This window comes from Salvia hispanica, chromosome 3, assembly GCF_023119035.1.
Source record: "Salvia hispanica cultivar TCC Black 2014 chromosome 3, UniMelb_Shisp_WGS_1.0, whole genome shotgun sequence".
Taxonomy (NCBI): Eukaryota; Viridiplantae; Streptophyta; class Magnoliopsida; order Lamiales; family Lamiaceae; genus Salvia; species Salvia hispanica.
Genome location: NC_062967.1, coordinates 22,811,665 through 22,830,616, shown reverse-complemented (window position 1 = coordinate 22,830,616; position 18,952 = coordinate 22,811,665). Strand labels below are relative to the sequence as shown.

At 35.7% G+C, this 18,952-nt stretch overlaps 2 protein-coding genes and 1 long non-coding RNA gene across 7 annotated transcripts; all 3 read left to right on the top strand.

Moving 5' to 3' along the window:
* The first annotated feature begins 4,667 nt into the window (after positions 1 to 4,667).
* On the top strand, positions 4,668 to 18,926 carry LOC125213256 (8-hydroxygeraniol dehydrogenase-like). Of its 5 annotated transcripts, none has more exons than XM_048113697.1 (5): positions 4,668 to 4,845; positions 4,934 to 5,047; positions 5,114 to 5,627; positions 18,335 to 18,488; positions 18,584 to 18,926. In XM_048113697.1, the coding sequence occupies exons 1-5, from the start codon at positions 4,748 to 4,750 to the stop codon at positions 18,784 to 18,786; spliced, it is 1,083 nt and encodes a 360-aa protein (XP_047969654.1). In that variant the 5' UTR covers positions 4,668 to 4,747; the 3' UTR covers positions 18,787 to 18,926. The 5 variants fall into 5 exon arrangements, with proteins under 5 accessions (XP_047969654.1, XP_047969653.1, XP_047969657.1 ...); XM_048113696.1 differs by lacking the exons at positions 18,335 to 18,488; positions 18,584 to 18,926 and adding exons at positions 5,712 to 5,865; positions 5,960 to 6,275 and having other exon boundaries at positions 4,675 to 4,845; XM_048113698.1 differs by lacking the exons at positions 4,668 to 4,845; positions 4,934 to 5,047; positions 5,114 to 5,627 and adding exons at positions 13,227 to 13,380; positions 13,471 to 13,584; positions 13,658 to 14,171.
* On the top strand, positions 9,676 to 11,395 carry LOC125213258 (8-hydroxygeraniol dehydrogenase-like). The gene is made up of 5 exons (XM_048113702.1): positions 9,676 to 9,856; positions 9,979 to 10,092; positions 10,168 to 10,681; positions 10,768 to 10,921; positions 11,005 to 11,395. Exons 1-5 carry the CDS (start codon positions 9,759 to 9,761, stop codon positions 11,205 to 11,207), a joined length of 1,083 nt encoding a protein of 360 aa, XP_047969659.1. The 5' UTR covers positions 9,676 to 9,758; the 3' UTR covers positions 11,208 to 11,395.
* Positions 16,260 to 17,062, top strand: LOC125213259. Its single transcript, XR_007174891.1, has 2 exons — positions 16,260 to 16,351; positions 16,437 to 17,062. It is a non-coding gene; the product is annotated as an uncharacterized LOC125213259 (long non-coding RNA).
* Positions 18,927 to 18,952: the final 26 nt, after the last annotated feature.

Genomic DNA, 18,952 nt, shown 5'->3' with positions numbered 1-18,952 from the left:
TTCATTCCATTTTTTCTTTCCTTTGAACTTTTTTAGAGCTAGAACTTCTCTCATGTACTTGATGTCCAACTCCTACCTACATAATCGAAGCATATCTCCCGGCCATATCTTATTATTAAGCCGATTATTAGTTTACCTTCTCTCTACATATATTTTTAGATATTTGTTTTCTTGTTCCAAAAGTGACGGTACTAGTACTATAGTAATATAAATAGGATAGATTGTTATCTAAGAATGATTCCATGAGTCAAGTATTTTCTCTACTATTCTATTGCGTTAATCAAACCGTAGCTATCCAAATCTGGCCGAAGGGAAAACCCCGCGCAGAACCCTACCCCTCCGTCCACCAAGCCGGAAATGCTGACAGACCCAATCCGTCCGACGGGGAAACAAAGGCCGCCAGATTTCCCCCTTCGCTGCTGAGCAAACTGCCGTCAGTGTTTGTTAAGGGATTTGCCCATCACATTATATAAAAACATTACTCACTCTATCCCTAAAAAAAAATAGACATTTGAAACGACATGTGTATCAATGCACAATTAGTAAAGTAAGAGAGATAAAAAGAAAAAAGTGATTGTAGTATTATTAGTGGAGAATGAGACACACTCGGGAGAGAAAAAATTCCTTAAATAGAATTAATTTTTAAGGGACATATCAAAATAACTAATGTAGTCTATTATTTATAAGGGACGGATGAAGTATAATTTTATATTTGAATGTATTGACATTTGAGCTCCATCTCTTAGGAAAGTGATCAATTGCTAAGCACTCTTTTGTTGATATTTTGTCTACTATTTATTGAGATAAGATTTAATCTCATCCACTCTTTTTAAAATCTAAGGGTGGAGATTTGGTATTAATTTTGGATTAGGGTGCTATAAGCATTAGAATATGCCCTCGTCTCGTAATCATAAATATAATCCTATATTTAGTAATAAATCCTTAAATTAAATTGATTTAAAAATAAAATGATGATCTAGAAATATTTCCTTAAGCAAAATATATTTGGAGCGCTACGTTACCTAGGTGAAATATAGTCCTCTATGCAATATTTATTCGTTACAGCAAAATTTTAAAAAATGATTTAAAAACTAGTGGCTGCCCTACTAATTGAGCTACATCTCCAGTTCAAACCTTACGCCAAATATTTTTAAAAATTGGTAGTATTAATTAAAGGCTTTAAATAAAAAGATTTGGGCGTGATGGGATTTGAATACTGAGAAAAATTTATCTTTTATGTCTTGATGTATCAAATTGCATAATGAGTTGATATCTATAACAAATACTACCTTCATCCCATCTCCGTCCCTGAAAGTTTGACACAGTTTATCATTTCAGTCCATTCCTGAAAATTTGACACACTTCACTTTTACCATTTTTAGTAGTGGATCTCATATTCCACTAACTCATTCCTACTCATATTTTATTATAAAACTAATACTTTAAAAGTAGGATCAACATCCCACCAACTTTTTCAACTCATTTTCCATTACATTTCTTAAAATCCGTGTCGAAAAAAAGTGTGTCAATATTTGAGGAACGGAGGTAGTAACTTTTTCACAAATGGAATTCTAAAAAAGTCACTTTAATTATAAATGAATACTTTAGCATTGAATATTAATGGCCAGGCTGAGAGAATATTACATATCAGGTATCTTACAACCTTCAGGTCAAGAGGATTCACTAGATTACAGGGTCTAGGAGATCGTAAACCGGGAAGATTCGGGTCGTTAGACTCACTCTCAGTCAACTGTCAAAAACCTCAACCCTCTACACTATTAATTAGTATAGGTAAGCAAATGATCGATCCCACAGAGAAGGATAGGACGCGGGTCAGAATCTAGAGGACTTGGGAAAAGGGGGTGTTGACTATTGCCATGCAATTTTGGGTTGAGAATTTTAACTACTAGACTTGGGAAGATGTAGAGTTACCTAATCTAACAGCTAGACCTAGGAAATGGAAAAGGCAACGTACGCATGCATCATAAAGTAGAGATCAAACATAATTTCAAAACTTAGCAACTAGAATTTACTAGACCTGGCAAACAGATTTCATAAAAACAACTAAGCAAACGAAAGCATGCAATGAGGACCATTTTCCTAAAACAGAAAAGTAAGGATGAAAAGCTGCAGCAACGGAATTCTGACTCTAACTAACGACGATCTTCATCTCCCTCAACGCAATAAGCATAAACATGTAGAAAACAAAGTAACGAAACAGATCGGAACCGAGCATACCAAATCGGACGTCGGAAATTACGATTAACCGGAAAAATAAACAGATCTATACTATTAGGTCAAGTAAACGAAAGAACAGAAACTAAATATCCATAATCATGCATAATTTCACCACCCTGTTTCAGATCCACACGTCGAACGCTTAATCCACTCCGGATCCAAGCAATCCGAACTCAACAACAACCAATTTCATCTCCTTCAACTCAGATTCAATAAATCCACTTCGATCAACAGCGATTAAACCACGATTCAACTCCGATCCAACAGTCAAATGTGAAAAGCATCCAAAACAAGTAAATAACATGAATCAACATCAATAGAAAACCAAAACGAAACGATAACTTCCATAACAAAAATATTCGGTGATTCTACAAAAATTCAACAGACACCGAGCTTCAAACGATGAAGTATCGGCACAAAAACCACAAAAACAAAAAGTACTCCCTCCGTCCCAGATAATTCGGGTCACTTTGACCGGGCACAGATTTTAGAATTGTAATGAAAAGTGGGTTTAAAAAGTTAGTGGAATGTGGGTCCTACCTTTATATATTAATGTTATAATAAAATGTGAGTAGGAATGAGTTAGTGGAATATGGGGTCCACTACAAAAAATGGTAAAAGTGAAATGGGACAAATTATGTGGGACGGAACGAAAAGAAAAACTTGGATGAATTATCTGGGACAGATGGAGTAAATAGCAATTGTATCTTCGCCTCCTTGAGGAAGGTGTTACACAACGATGAAACAGTAGAAACCCAATGAAATCCCCCTGAATTACCCCATTTTTGTGCAGTGTGTAGAGAATTGTGTGTGAAAAGAGTGAGCTAAGAGCTGGAAAGCGTGTGAATGATGAATAATCTATTTTGATGTGCTCTTCCACTATTTATAGACGGGGACTTGATCTTCTAAACTCTTCCTTGAATTCTCCATTTTGCCCATCTCCTAGAAATCTCCTCCGTCTGGTAAAATGCTGCTCTTTTGCTCTCCTTTCTGCTCGATTCCTCCGCCCGGCAGATGTCTTTCTTCATTTCCTAGCATTGGCGGATTATCTACACACCTGAACTTAAAACATGTGTTAGACCTTGGAAATCACTGAATTTACCCTCATAACCGATGCATAAAATTGACCTTATCAAATATTTGAATAGTTTGTCAATGGAGCTACATAACGAGAAATTTTAAATTTATTAATTTGACCTCTTATAAATAAAAATATTAGGAGACATGAATGTTAATATAAAATTGTTAATGTATAAGAAAAAAAGGATAATTATTAAAAAAATGTTAAGGGCATCCACAACGGCGTGGAATATACGACGCTCTAAGCCCCGCTCTATGCACCTCTATATCAGTATTTTATCTCCCGCCCCTTCCAAGTGCAATGGGGCAGACTATAGTCCGCCCTAAGCCTTGCTCTAAGCATTTTATTTATTTTTTTAATATTTAAACACTTCAAAAATTGGAGAAAACAACTTCATTCCATTGAAAATTCAAATTTTATATTACGAAATAAAAAAACTACAAATTCCCAATGGCCGTTACGCTTCCAACTTCTTCAATCATGCCGTTCATGAGCGTCGCATGGTCTTGTTGGCTGCGCATTGGGGTCTGTCTCTCTAGAACCTTATTGAAGCCCATCGGTAATCCTCGAGCAACAGGCGGGGTCGTCGTGCTGGAGCTAGATCCACCTTGATCATCGACCCAATCGGTGATATGTCCAGCTTCTTGTTCGACTATCATGTTATGCATGATGATGCACACATACATGGCATCGGTGATGACTTCCTTGAACCAGAAACGCGTCGGACCTTCCACTATTGCCCACCGCGATTCGAGCACACCAAAAGCCTGCTCCACATCCTTCCGCGATTCACCTTATTAGCAATTTAATATACTTCATTCGTCCAACTCTAAATAATACATTATTAATTTTCGGATGTTATACTTTAAATGACATACTATTTTTAAAAATAAAATATCGCTTTTTCTATTTTTTCTCTTTTTTTTATTCAACCTCCACACAACTTACAAAATAATATCGCGTAAAATAAAAAAAGACTAATTCTTTAAGAAGAATTAAAATAATAAAATAAGATCTTTTTTAAAAACAGATAAAGTAAAAACAATAAATATTAAATTAGTAGTCTCCGTTTGCATCAAAAAATGGCGCAATCAAACGGAAATGACTATAAGCAGTTGGCATTGAATAGTCCAAAGTGTGCGGTGGAATTGATAAAAAAAAACAAGAGAGAAGATTCTCGAAATAGTTTCGAAGAAGGTCAATATTTCTAGAAAAATGCAAAATTTGAATTGCCTATCTTGACAAACTCTCTTTAGTCTACGGTTATTATCGCTTTAGTATTCACACAATAGCAGCCGAATGGGAATGAGACGTCAAAACACTTATCTATAAATACCATTCTTACATCTTCCAAACAATCACAAACACATTTCCAATAATCTCTATAATTTCTCCTCTGTTTGCTTTGACATTTTACTAATTCGTGAAATGGCGAAATCACATGAAACAGAGCACCCTGTGAAGGCCTTTGGATTGGCTGCCACAGACTCATCTGGCCATCTCTCTCCTTTCAAATTCTCCAGAAGGTGCTTTTCCTTTATCTCTCTCTCTCATGATGGTGATGAATCAGCTAGGAAAGTAAGTAACCTATACTTATACATGATCAATTTGCAGGGCAACTGGTGATGATGATGTGCAGTTCAAAGTGTTGTATTGTGGGATCTGCCACACCGATCTTCATTACCTCAAGAACGAGTGGGGAGTCACTCCATATCCCATTGTTCCTGGGTAACTTTCTGCAAATTCATATCATGTAATCATGCCGATAATATTGACATGGATATATGATTGCAGGCATGAGATTGTTGGTGTGGTAACAGAGGTGGGAAAGAAGGTTGAGAAGGTCAAAGTTGGAGACAAAGTTGGTGTGGGATGCATGGTCGGATCTTGTCGATCGTGCGAGAGCTGCCAGGAAGATCTTGAGAATTACTGCCCCAAGATCATCCCCACTTACGCTGCTCCCTACCATGATGGCACCATCACCTATGGTGGTTACTCCGATATCATGGTTGCTGATGAGCATTTCATTGTTCGTATTCCCGAAAATATGCCATTGGATGCTGCTGCTCCTCTTCTATGTGCCGGCATCACCACCTACAGCCCCATGAGATACTTTGGACTAGACAAGCCCGGGATGCACATCGGAGTTGTTGGTTTGGGCGGACTAGGCCATGTTGCTGTCAAATTTGCCAAGGCTTTCGGCTGCAAGGTCACAGTCATTAGCACTTCCCTCAGCAAAAAGGACGAAGCGCTTTCGCATTTGGGCGCAGATTCGTTCTTGATCAGCAAAGATGCTGATGAAATGCAGGTACAAAAAGAAATATCCCTTGTTTTATTAGCATCACTATCATCCCTAAATTGTGAATGTGGATTGTAATACTATTATATATAGGGTGCTATGGGAACAATGGATGGTATTATTGATACAGTATCAGCACATCATGCTTTGATGCCACTCATTGGCCTCTTGAAGGCTCACGGAAAGCTCATAATGCTTGGCGCCCCAGATAAGCCTCTCGAGCTACCGGTTTTTCCTCTACTTGCAGGTACAATACCTATATAGTATCAATTCTATGACATAATAGTAAAATCAATCATTTTTATGACACTAATATGAGTTTGAAATGAATATTCTTTTAGGGAGAAAGATGATATCCGGGAGTGGGATCGGGGGAATGAAAGAGACCCAAGAGATGATTGATTTTGCAGCCAAGCACAATATAAAGGCGGATATTGAACTAATTTCAGCAGACTACGTTAACACTGCTTTAGAGAGGCTGACCAAGGCTGATGTGAAGTATCGGTTTGTGATAGATGTTGCCAACACTCTCCAACAATCTTGAACTCGACTCTTCAAAGGAAGCGATTGTTCTTCTCTTTGTTTTGTTTGTCCTTTGATGGAAGAGATTGTTCTTATCTTATTTTGTTCAATTTTACACATATATTCACTGTTGAATTGTCTTTGAGTTTTGTGCCTGTGTTTTATACACACATATTATACAGTAATAAAAATATGCTTTTGTTAGTGAATATAAAGAAAATAATTTCAACATAATCTCAAAGAGAAAAAGTTGGTTGGATAGGAACAATGAGATGCAACAGAATTTCGTTATTGAGTGTAGAATGAAACCGGAAGAAGATGTGAAGATTGATGCGGTAGTACATGAGCCAATAGTATTCCCACCGATCGAATTACTGCTGTCTGGCCTGACAATGATTCTACAGCAACATGACCCTGACTAACTTTTATTTTGTAATTAACTGAGTATTATAATTTACATATCTAATTATAATGTAATATGTGAGTATTAGTCTATTTATGGTAATTTTCTCTATAAAAAGTACTACCTCCGTCCCAGCCTAAGCGAGATGTTTCATTTTCGAACCTGTTTTGAAAAAATGATTATAAACGTCTCGCTTATGCTTGGATGGAGAGAGTATTGATTAGTTGTCTTAAATGGGTAAACAACTAAATACTCCCTCCGTTCCCTCATAGTTGAGACGAAATTTTTCGGCACGGAGTTTAAGAAAGATATATTGAGTGTGTTAAATAAACTGATAAAAAAGTAAGAGAGAGAGGAAAAATGTAGAGATGATAAAGTAAAAAGTGAATAAAGTAGAGAGAATAAAGTAAGAGGGGAAAAAAAAGTTACCATATATGGAATTACTCAACTATGAGGGAACTTCCCGAAATAGAAAAATGATTCAATTACGAGGGAACGAAGGGAGTAATCAATAGATTTCGAAAAGGAAAACTCATGAGCGGATTATATTTCGCCGCTACCTTGGAATCAAAAAAATATTTGAAAAAAGTAATATAACCCTTTTAGGGTACGGACTATTCGATTTAGGGTCATTCAGTTGTGACTTTTTTGGGCTATAAATATTCAACCCTAATCATGTCAAATTGTCTAACTATTCAGGCCAACTTGCGGATTTTGGGTTGTTATCATATCCTTATCTGCGATTGTTATCTCTCAATCCAAAGAAGATCCTTGTCTTGCAACGTACAACATTGTAATTAAATCTTCCTCCCTCACACCTCAACATGAGTGAGGAGTTCTTGGAGGCGGATTCCCTGTCGTGGTTAATAACACAACAGGGCATGCGGTGCTTAAAACGCACAAATTTATAAACTAAACGCAGCACTTCTGCCAACTTACTTTATGTTTTATTCACTTCATTTTAAACACTTTTTTATTCTATGAAACAGCAAAATACTAAAAAGGCGTTTGCATATAAAAATATTTTATTATACATTGTTGACTTTAATTACTAGTGAATTTAAATGCAAAAATTATAGTTAATTATTTTTTAATATTCACATCTTTTTAAATATTTGATTCGTCCAAGCTTAAGTGAGTGACTGCTATTCGACACGTGTTTGACGAAAATGATACTCCACTAAATAGTTAAAATAGAGAAACGGTAAAATAAAAGAGAATAATGTAGATGAGATTTATTATTCTTTACTCAAAACAAAGGCCAAGAAGAAATCAATCACATACTCCCTCCGTCCAACTAAGTAGAGTTAAAACTTTTGGAAACGAAAATTAAGAAATTATGTTGAGAAGTAGGAGACGATAAAGTAGGAAAGATAAAGAGAGAGTAAAATATAAGATAAAATAAAATAATGATTGGATGTTTTTTTTTTTTTAAAAAAGGAAATTACTCAATTTAATTGAGACATCCAAAAAAATATACGATTCAACTTGAGACCGAAATTCTATTTTTAATTCTAACATATTTTGCGCATGGAAATAGCTTTCTTTAATAAGTACTATGTTCTTTTGATTTTGTAAGATTAACAATTTCAGACGAGCTAGACTTGGTGTTAGTATAGTTTAGTTTAAATTATTTTATACCTAATCGCTTATTAAGCATTTAAAAGTTAACAATTAATTAAAGTCAACAATGTACGCAAATGCCTTTCCGAGTATTTTGCTGTTTCATAGAATAAAAAAAAGTGTTTAAAATGAAGTGAATAAAACATAAGTTGGCAGAAGTGTTGCGTTTAGTTTATAAATTTGTGCGTTTTAAGCACCTCACGCCCTGCTATATTATTAATCACAGTAGGGGATCCTCTCCCTTTCTTCAGACTCTGTTTGATAACTCATGACGGTGGTTTTTGTGTCAGTTTTGACTAGGGGTGGGTCGATACGATATATCGTATCGAAAACGTTGTATCGTGTTTTGTATCGAAAATATTGATATGAAATAATTTCATATCATTATCGTATCGAAAGTTTCATATGAAATATATGAAATAATTCGATATATCGAACTTTCGATATGGATAATATCAATATCGTCTATATATTGAACTTTCGATATGGATAATATCAATATCGTTATCGTATCGATATTTCGATATATCGTAAGATCGATACGATATATCGAAATATCATTATCGTATCGAATACCTGTATATCGAAAAATATAATTTCAAAAATGAAAAATAACACAAAAATTAATAAAACTTCAACACAATAAAATAAATAGTGTTCTTATTATGGTTTCATATATATACTCCCTCCGTCCCAAGGAAGATGACTCATTTCTTGGGCGGCACGAGATTTTATGCAATTTTATTTTGTGTGTTAAGTGGAGAGAGTAAAGTAAGAGAGAGGGATAAAGTAAAGATAAATGGGTTTTCATTTTTGGTAATGAGTCATCTTGGTTGGGACAAACTAAAAAGGAAAGTGAGTCATCTTCAATGGGACGAAGGGAGTACTTTCTAAATATATGAATGTTAAATGGATTATATATTTATAATTTTAAACTTTAATATGTATTGAATTTCAATATGTTTCGATATATACGATATATATCGTATATTCGATATAATATATCGCAATATAAGGAAATCCATATCGTTATCGTATCGAAAACTTACGACCGTATCGTATCGAAAATTACGCTATACCGAAAATTCAATAATTTTTTTATATTTTTCAATACGATACGAGCGATATATTATTTTTTCGGTATTTTCCCAGCCCTAGTTTTGAGAAGCTTTCTGGCGGAATATATTGAAACAATTCTTATTAATCAGTAGTAGCGTTAAATTATAAGCCACTTTCTTAATTTTCGAGTAATGTCATACAGGCAAATAGATAAGGTCAATATTTGAGGTTAAGATTCTAGAATGAGTTTCTAAGAAGGTTTGACACTAGAATTTAAAAAAATGCACGTTGGCTTTATTGACTAATCTTTAACAGTCAAAGCAAGGCTTACGCTTATTCCATTGGGTATTCACACATCAGCAGCCACGACTAAGGAGGGCATGCGCTCAGCATATACATCATCTTCTCTTCCATTCTTTCCTATAAATATGTCTCTAACAATCTCCCAAATAATCAATCACTCATTTGCCTTCTCTCAATTTTCTATATTACATACTTCTAATTACCAATACACATACATACATTTGTGTTAAATGGCGAAATCATATGAAACAGAGCACCCTGTGAAAGCCTTAGGATTGGCTGCTACAGACTCATCTGGCCATCTCTCTCCCTTCAAATTCTCCAGAAGGTGCTTTTCCTCTCCTCTCTCATGCTGCTCATTCTTGTACTATATCCTAAAATACAACTCATTTCTTTTATTCTGGCAATCGATTTTAACTAAAACATCGATATCCGTGGCGTATTTTTCAGGGCTACTGGCGACGAAGACGTACAGTTCAAAGTGTTGTATTGTGGGATCTGCCACTCCGATCTTCATTACCTCAAGAACGAATGGGGCATCTCTCAGTATCCTCTCGTCCCCGGGTGAGTTTCCCTTTCTTTCTTTATTTCTTATAAAACATTTTCTTGACTAATATATAATGCGAATTAAAATGACAGGCATGAGATTGTGGGAGTAGTGACAGAGGTAGGGAAGAAGGTGGAGAAGGTGAGAGTAGGAGACAAAGTTGGTGTGGGATGCATGGTCGGATCGTGTCGATCATGCGAGAGCTGCAAAGATGATCTTGAGAATTACTGCCCCAAGATCATCCCCACTTACAGTGCACCGTACTCTGATGGAACCATCACATACGGTGGTTACTCTGATATCATGGTTGCCGACGAGCATTTCATTGTTCGTATTCCCGACAACATGCCATTGGATGCAGCTGCCCCTCTTCTATGTGCCGGCATCACCACCTACAGCCCCATGAGATACTTTGGATTGGACAAACCCGGGATGCACATCGGAGTTGTGGGTTTGGGTGGACTCGGCCATGTTGCTGTTAAATTTGCCAAGGCCTTCGGTGCTAAGGTCACCGTCATTAGCACCTCTCCTAACAAGAAGGAGGAAGCACTCTCAAACTTGGGTGCCGATTCTTTCTTGATTAGTAAAAATGATGATGAAATGCAGGTACAATACAATCACTTTTATTTTTATTGAGCATCTTCACGAACTTATTCATCAAGACTAAATCAATTTTCGGGTACTAATAATAGGGTGCTATGGGAACAATGGACGGTATTGTGGATACTGTATCGGCTTATCATCCTTTGATGCCACTCATTGGCCTACTCAAGGCTCATGGAAAGCTCATCATGGTTGGTGCCCCAGATAAGCCTCTTGAGCTGCCGGTTTTTCCTCTTCTTGCAGGTGCAAAACCCTTACATAATATTTCTTCTCTCATATATCTATTACAATGAATTATTTGCTTAATTGGATGAATATTGTTGCAGGGAGAAAGATGATTTCTGGGAGTGGGATTGGAGGGATGAAAGAGACTCAAGAAATGATTGATTTCGCGGCCAAGCACAACATAAAGGCTGATATTGAACTAATTTCAGCTGACTATGTTAACACTGCGTTGGAGCGGTTGGCCAAAGCTGATGTGAAGTATCGCTTTGTGATAGATGTTGCCAACACTCTCCAACAATCTTGAACTCAACACTTTGATGGAAGCGATTGTTCTTCTCTTGTTTTGTTTGTCCTTTGATGGAAGAGATTGTTCTTCCCCTCTCCTATTACTTTCAATTTTACATATATGTTCACTGTTGAATTATCTGAGTTTGGTACCTGTGATGTATGCACACATTATAATAAAAATATACTTTTGTTAGTTGAATTGCACATCATATTGCCTATAAGTCTTATACATGTGTTCTTCTCTTGTTTTGTTCGGTCTTGACAATAGCCTAGCATTTCCCAAATAATGACTACAATGTGTGAAATAAAAACTATAGCTAACAACTTCTTTTCAAAAATTGAGAGTAGCTTCAATCTCGGAGGTAGAGATTTGCCAATAAAAGCAATAGAGTGCTTCTCCTGCTTCAACACAGCTCCAATTCTCCTACTGGAAGCATTAGTTTCAACAACAAATGTAGCTTGTTTGAGAGCTTGGGATGCCTCCACAGTGTTTTGATTCAAAGTGAAGCTTTTTTTACTTCAATAACTCTGCCAATGGTCGACGAATAATGCCTTATCCTTTTAAAAACATCCTTTTACAAACTTGTGTATAATCCAGATAAAATCCAAGAACCCTCTCAGTTGTGTTACATCTATGGTACCATGCCAATTTTGAATAGCTTGTAGTAACTTTTTAGGATCTATTTCCGCTCATTTTTCTTATATAATGTAGCCTAACTAACTACTCCACATTTGATTTTGCAATGTCACATTTAATTCTCTTGGCATACAAGCTATTCTCTTTTTTTTTCTAACTTGGTGATGTATTCTACTTTGATGATAGCCAATCCTCAAATCAATCTTCGAAAACAATGTTGCTCCATGGAGTTCTTCCACCAGTGCCTCTATCAGCTGTTGGATGGGGTATTTTTCTTTTATAGATGTCGTTATTAAATTTAAGTGTTATAAATTTAACAATTCCTATTAACTACTCAAAGAGATTAGACAAACAGATACGGTCATTTTTTTATGTTAGATTCTAGAATGAGTATCTCAGAAGGTAACGTAGTACTTCTACTATGTTTGTTTTATTGACTAATCTAAACTGAAAAAAGCTTACGCTTATTTAATGGGTATTCACACAACAGCAGCCATGAAATTGTATACTTTTATGAGATAAATTTTATAGAAAAAGTTGTGAAACGTGAATCTTATTTGAGTGAAATAAATTAGTGGGAATGTAGGATTCACTTAAAAAATAGTAAAAGTAAAATGAGATATTTATTTGTAGACGGATGAAAAAAAAAAGAAGAGATATTTAATGGTGAACAGAGAGAGTAATAAAATATTACAGAGACAGTGGATTGTAATTTGTGAGATTGAAAATCTGATTGCTAGAAACTTAGACGTTTAATGTTTCATTCATATAAAATATCTTTAGTTCGAAACAATTCCGCTGATGATGAAATTAGTACTACTGACTTTTCTTACTCCCTTCGTCCCCTCTGTAGAAGAGGCATTTCTTTTTCGGCACGAGATTTAAGAAAATTTATTTTAAATAAGTTAATTAAAAGGAGAATAAAATAGAAAAGAAAAATATAGAGAGATGGAGAGAGAGTAAAATAGTCTTTGCCAAACAAAAAAAGAAAATGACTCTACTAAAATAGGACAACCCAAAAGAAATACGACTCAGCTACGTAGGGATGGAGGAAGTACTATTTTTCAATCCAAATTCCAAATAAATCATTATTCAACTCAGTTACGCGCCACAAAGTCAGGTATAAATTTACAGAAAGTTCAACTTCAAAACGCCTAGAAGAAATAGAAATTCAAGTCTACGGAGAGAATGTGCATTTGTGGCTTTTATAATAACAATTGTGAATAGAATAAATTTGTACGGAGTAACAAAGAATAGCATGAAATTGAGTAGTGTTTATTGACCAATCTCATACATTCAAATGCCTCTGCGCTCAGCAGATACATCATCATCTCTTCAACTCTTTTCCCTATAAATAGTCTTTAAACATTATGCCAAAGCATCATTCACTCACTCATTTCATTCTCTCAATTTTCTACATTGTTCAATCACCAAAATCAATACACTTGTGTTAAATGGCGAAATCACACGACACAGAGCACCCTGTGAAGGCATTAGGATTGGCTGCTACAGACTCATCTGGCCATCTCTCTCCTTTCAAATTCTCCAGAAGGTGCTTTGATTTTTCAATATACTATATATTTATATCAGCTAGGAGCATATGATGTAAACTATTATACTTATACTTCCTTCCATTTTGCAGGGCAACTGGAGATGATGATGTGCAATTCAAGGTGTTGTATTGTGGGATCTGCCACACCGATCTTCATTACCTCAAGAACGAGTGGGGAGTCACTCCATATCCCATTGTTCCTGGGTAACCTTTCTGCTAATTCTGAGTCAAATTAGATGCAATCATGCCTATAAGTAACATTGATATGCAATTGCAGGCATGAGATTGTTGGTGTGGTAACAGAGGTGGGAAAGAAGGTTGAGAAGGTCAAAGTTGGAGACAAGGTTGGCGTGGGATGCATGGTCGGATCTTGTCGATCGTGCGAGAGCTGCCAAGAAGATCTTGAGAATTACTGCCCCAAGATCATCCCCACATACGCTGCTCCCTACCACGATGGCACCATCACCTATGGTGGTTACTCCGATATCATGGTTGCTGACGAGCATTTCATTGTTCGTATTCCTGACAACATGCCATTGGATGCTGCTGCTCCTCTTCTGTGTGCCGGTATCACCACCTACAGCCCCATGAGATACTTTGGACTAGACAAGCCCGGGATGCACATTGGAGTTGTCGGTTTGGGTGGACTCGGGCATGTGGCTGTTAAATTTGCCAAGGCTTTCGGTTGCAAGGTCACAGTCATTAGCACTTCCCTCAGCAAAAAGGATGAAGCGCTTTCACATCTGGGCGCAGATTCATTCTTGATCAGCAAAGATGCTGATGAAATGCAGGTACAAAAAGAAATATCCCTTGTTTTATCAACATTATCATCATATCTCTAAATTTATGTGAATGTGGATTGCGTTACTATTATCTATTTAGGGTGCTATGGGAACAATGGATGGTATTATTGACACAGTATCAGCACATCATGCTTTGATGCCACTCATTGGCCTACTCAAGGCTCATGGAAAGCTCATCATGCTTGGCGCCCCAGATAAGCCTCTCGACCTACCGGTGTTTCCCCTACTTGCAGGTACAATACCCATGTGGAGTATCAAATTATAAGATATATACTAAAATCAATCATTTTTATGATATTAATGTGCGGTTGTAATGAATATTCTTTCAGGGAGAAAGATGATATCCGGAAGTGGGATTGGAGGAATGAAAGAGACCCAAGAAATGATTGATTTTGCAGCAAAGCACGATATAAAGGCGGATATTGAATTAATTTCAGCAGACTATGTGAACACTGCTTTAGAGAGGCTGACCAAGGCTGATGTGAAGTATCGGTTTGTGATAGATGTTGCCAACACTCTCACACAATCTTGAACTTGGATCTTTGATGGAAGAGATTGTTCTTCTTTTGTTTTGTTTGTCCTTTGATGGAAAAGATTGTTCTTCTCCTCTCCCATTACTTTTCAATTTTACGCATATATTCACTGTTGAATTATCTATGAGTTTAGTACATGTGATGTATGCACACATACTATAATAAAAATATACTTTTGTCAGTTGAATTGCATGTCATATTGTCTAAGTTCTGTACCTGTGTCCATCTCTTGTTTTGTTCGGTCTCCGAGGGGAGAGATTGGTCATCTCTTATTTTGTTGAATTTTGCACATATATATTTATAGGCTATTCAGGTTGTGGCTTTTTCGTGCGATAGATTTTCAATCCTAAACCCTATAAAATTGTTAGGCTATTCAGCCACTTACGGATTTCAGGTTGAATTGGCATCCTTATATGCAATTATACCTTTCCATCCAGATGGGATCTTAGTCCTGCAACGCACATTGCAATTAAACCTTCCTCTCTGATACCCGCAGCATGAGTGAAGAGTTGTTCAAACTCTGTTTGATAACTCATAACGGTGGCTTTCGTGTCAGTTTTGACAAGCTTCCAACAAAAAATTTATTATATTAAATTATAGTTGTCCACGCCATTTTTTTAAATTTTGGACTATACTCGAATAGGATGGTCATTTTTTGTGTAAGATTCTAGATTGAGTATCTAAGAAGGTATGCGACTAAAATAAATAATGTAGTACTATGTTGGTTTTATTGACTAATCTAAACAGGAAAAGGCTTACGCGTATCAATTGGGCATTCACACAGCAGCAGCCACGACTCAGTAGGCCTATGCTCAGCCGATCCATCATCATCATCAGCAACAAACAAAATTATTAATATAAGATATTACGAGATTGATGATTTTAATTTGTGAGATTGAAAATCTGAATGGTAGAAACTTGCGCGTTTAATGTTTCATTACTATATTATATCTTTAGTTCAAAACATTTTCTTGATAATGAAATTAGTACTGCTGACTTTTCTTATTTTTCAATCCAAACAAATCATCATTCAACTCGGTTATGCTCCACAAAGTCACGTCTTGACCCAATTATTACACATCAAGTTATTTATATCTTATATCACTGTCAAAACATTAATAATAATATGGATCATACTTTTACTATCCATTAACACTACTCTATCATTCTCCTCATCCCTCTTTTACTTTATCAATTTTGTCTTAATTTCCATGTCATATCATATACTCATATTTTTATTGTACGGGGGAATACTAATCTGTCAATACTAATTATACATTTGCAGATAGTTCAACTTCAAAACTCCTAGAAAAAATAGAAATTCAAGTCTATGGAGAGAATGTGCATTTGTGACTTTTATTAAGAACAATTGGTGAATAGAATAAGTTTGTAACAAAGAATATAGCATGACGTTGAGTTGTCTCTATTGACCATTCTCATACATTCAAATGCCTCCGCGCTCAGCAGATACATCACCATCTCTTAAACTCTTTTTCCTATAAATACTCTTTCAACAATATGCCAAACTATCATTCACTCACTCATTTTTCTCTCTAATGAGCACCCTGTGAAGGCCTTAGGATTGGCTGCTACAGACTCATCTGGCCATCTCTCTCCTTTCAAATTCTCCAGAAGGTGCTTTGCTTGATGATGATGTTGATGAATCGGCTACGAGCCTAGGAAGTAAACTATATTATACTTATAGTTGATCATTTTGCAGGGCAACTGGTGATGATGATGTGCAATTCAAAGTTTTGTATTGCGGGATCTGCCACACTGATCTTCATTACCTCAAAAACGAGTGGGGAGTCACTCAATATCCCATTGTACCGGGGTAACTTTCTGCAAATTCATATCATGTAATTATGCCATTAGATGCCGATAATTGATATGGATATATAATTGCAAGCATGAGATTGTTGGTGTGGTAACAGAGGTGGGAAAGAAGGTTGAGAAGGTCAAAGTTGGTGTGGGATGCATGGTCGGATCTTGTCGATCGTGCGAGAGCTGCAATGAAAAAAAAGTAATATAACCCTTTTAGGGTACCAACTATTCAATTTAGGTCATTCAGTTGTGACTTTTTTGGGTTATAAATATTCAACGCTAACCATGTCAAATTGTCTAACTATTCAGGCCAACCAACAAATTTTGGGTTGAATTCACATCCCTATCCGCAATTGTTACCTCTCAATCCAAAGGGGATCCTAGTCTTGCAACGTACTGCATTGTAATTAAATCTTCCTCCCTGGCACCCTCAACATGAGTGAGGAGTTCTTCTTGAGGAAGGATCCTGTGGTTTTCACCACAGCACCCAATGCTGTGTGCCAAAATGCAGATTTTTATTCACTAAACGGCAGCAAATTTAATATACTGTTCCTTTTAGCTATTAAACTAGTTCATTTAATTCCCCACCCGCCCACCCAAATTTATTCTTTAATTAGAATTTCTTTTGCTAATCCTTTTAGTTAGTTATTTTATTAATTACATATATAGATTTTATTATTGACAATATAATAGATGTTACAAGAAAAATATACTACTACAAGAGAAAAAGTGTGTTGTGGTTTAACAGAAATTTAGTACTATTTCTTTTCGTTAATATTTTTATCCTTTTTTATGGAATATTTTTGCTAGCCATTGTAGTTTTAACTCATTTTTAATAGTTGAATTTAAAGTATTATTTTACTGCATAAACAAATAAATATATTCTATTAAAAAGAATAAAAATATTAAAGAAAATATATTCAACTATTAAAATATATTCTATTAAAAAGAATAAAAATATTAAAGAAAATAAGTAAATTTTTGTGAAACTACAGTCACACTTTTTTCTTTTAATAATTTTTATAGAATATCTTTTATGTTTTTAATAATAAAATCAACATAAATTAATATTGTTAAAGTAACTTATAACTAATAGTATTATTCATTAATAAAACATTTAGAAATCATAATTATGAATAATACTAGTACGTATCTTTAAAGTTTAAAGTATATAAAATAAGATGTAAATAGATGAATGAATAAAGTTGTTTGGGCGGTGAAGATTAAATGAATTGTACTCCACATCATAATGCTGCCGTTTAGTGAATAAAAATCTGCGTTTTGGCACACAGCATGGGGTGCAGAGGATCCTTCCCCTTCTTCGAACTCTGTTTGATAGAGTAACTCATAACGGTGGTTTTTTTGTCAGTTTTGACAAGCTTCCTGGCGGAATATATTGAAACAATTCTTATTAATCAGTAGCATTAAATAATAGTTGTCCACGTATGCATATAAGCCATTTTCTTAATTTTCGAGTAATGTCAAACAGGCAAATAGATAAGGCCAATATTTGAGGTTTAGATTCTAGAATGAGTTTCTAAGAAGGTTTGACAGGACTAGGCCATGTTGCTGTCAAATTTGCCAAGGCTTTCGGCTGCAAAGTCACAGTCATTAGCACTTCCCTCAGCAAAAAGGACGAAGCGCTTTCAAATTTGGGTGCAGATTCATTCTTGATCAGTAAAGATGCTGATGAAATGCAGGTAAAAAAACATATATCCCTCTGAATTATTAACATCATCATCATCACCATCACTAAATTAATATGAATGTGGATTGTATTACTATTATATATAGGGTGCCATTGGAACAATGGATGGTATTATTGATACAGTATCAGCACATCATGCTTTGATGCCACTCATTGGCCTCTTGAAGGCTCATGGAAAGCTCATCATGGTTGGCGCCCCAGATAAGCCTCTTGAGCTGCTGGTTTTTCCTCTCCTTGCAGGTGCAAAACCCTTGCATATAATATTGTTTCTCTCATATATCCATTATTACAGTGAATTATTTGCTTAATGTGGAATTGGATAAATATTGTTGCAGGGAGAAAGATGATTTCTGGGAGTGCGACTGGAGGGATGAAAGAGACTCAAGAAATGATTGAATACGCGGCCAAGCATAATATAAAGGCAGATATTGAACTAATTTCAGCTGACTATGTTAACACTGCATTGGAGCGGTTGGCCAAAGCTGATGTGAAGTATCGGTTTGTGATAGATGTTGCCAACACTCTCCATCAAGCTTGAGCCACTATTGGTTTAGGATGGAAGTTCAATCAGTGTTGAATGTTATTTTCGTTCATATTATACTCATGTCGTTTGTCTTTACATTTTGTAGGTGTATTTTATACAATTATTTCAATAAAATATATACTCGTTTCTTGAAATTTACATCATTTTAATCCGCATTATT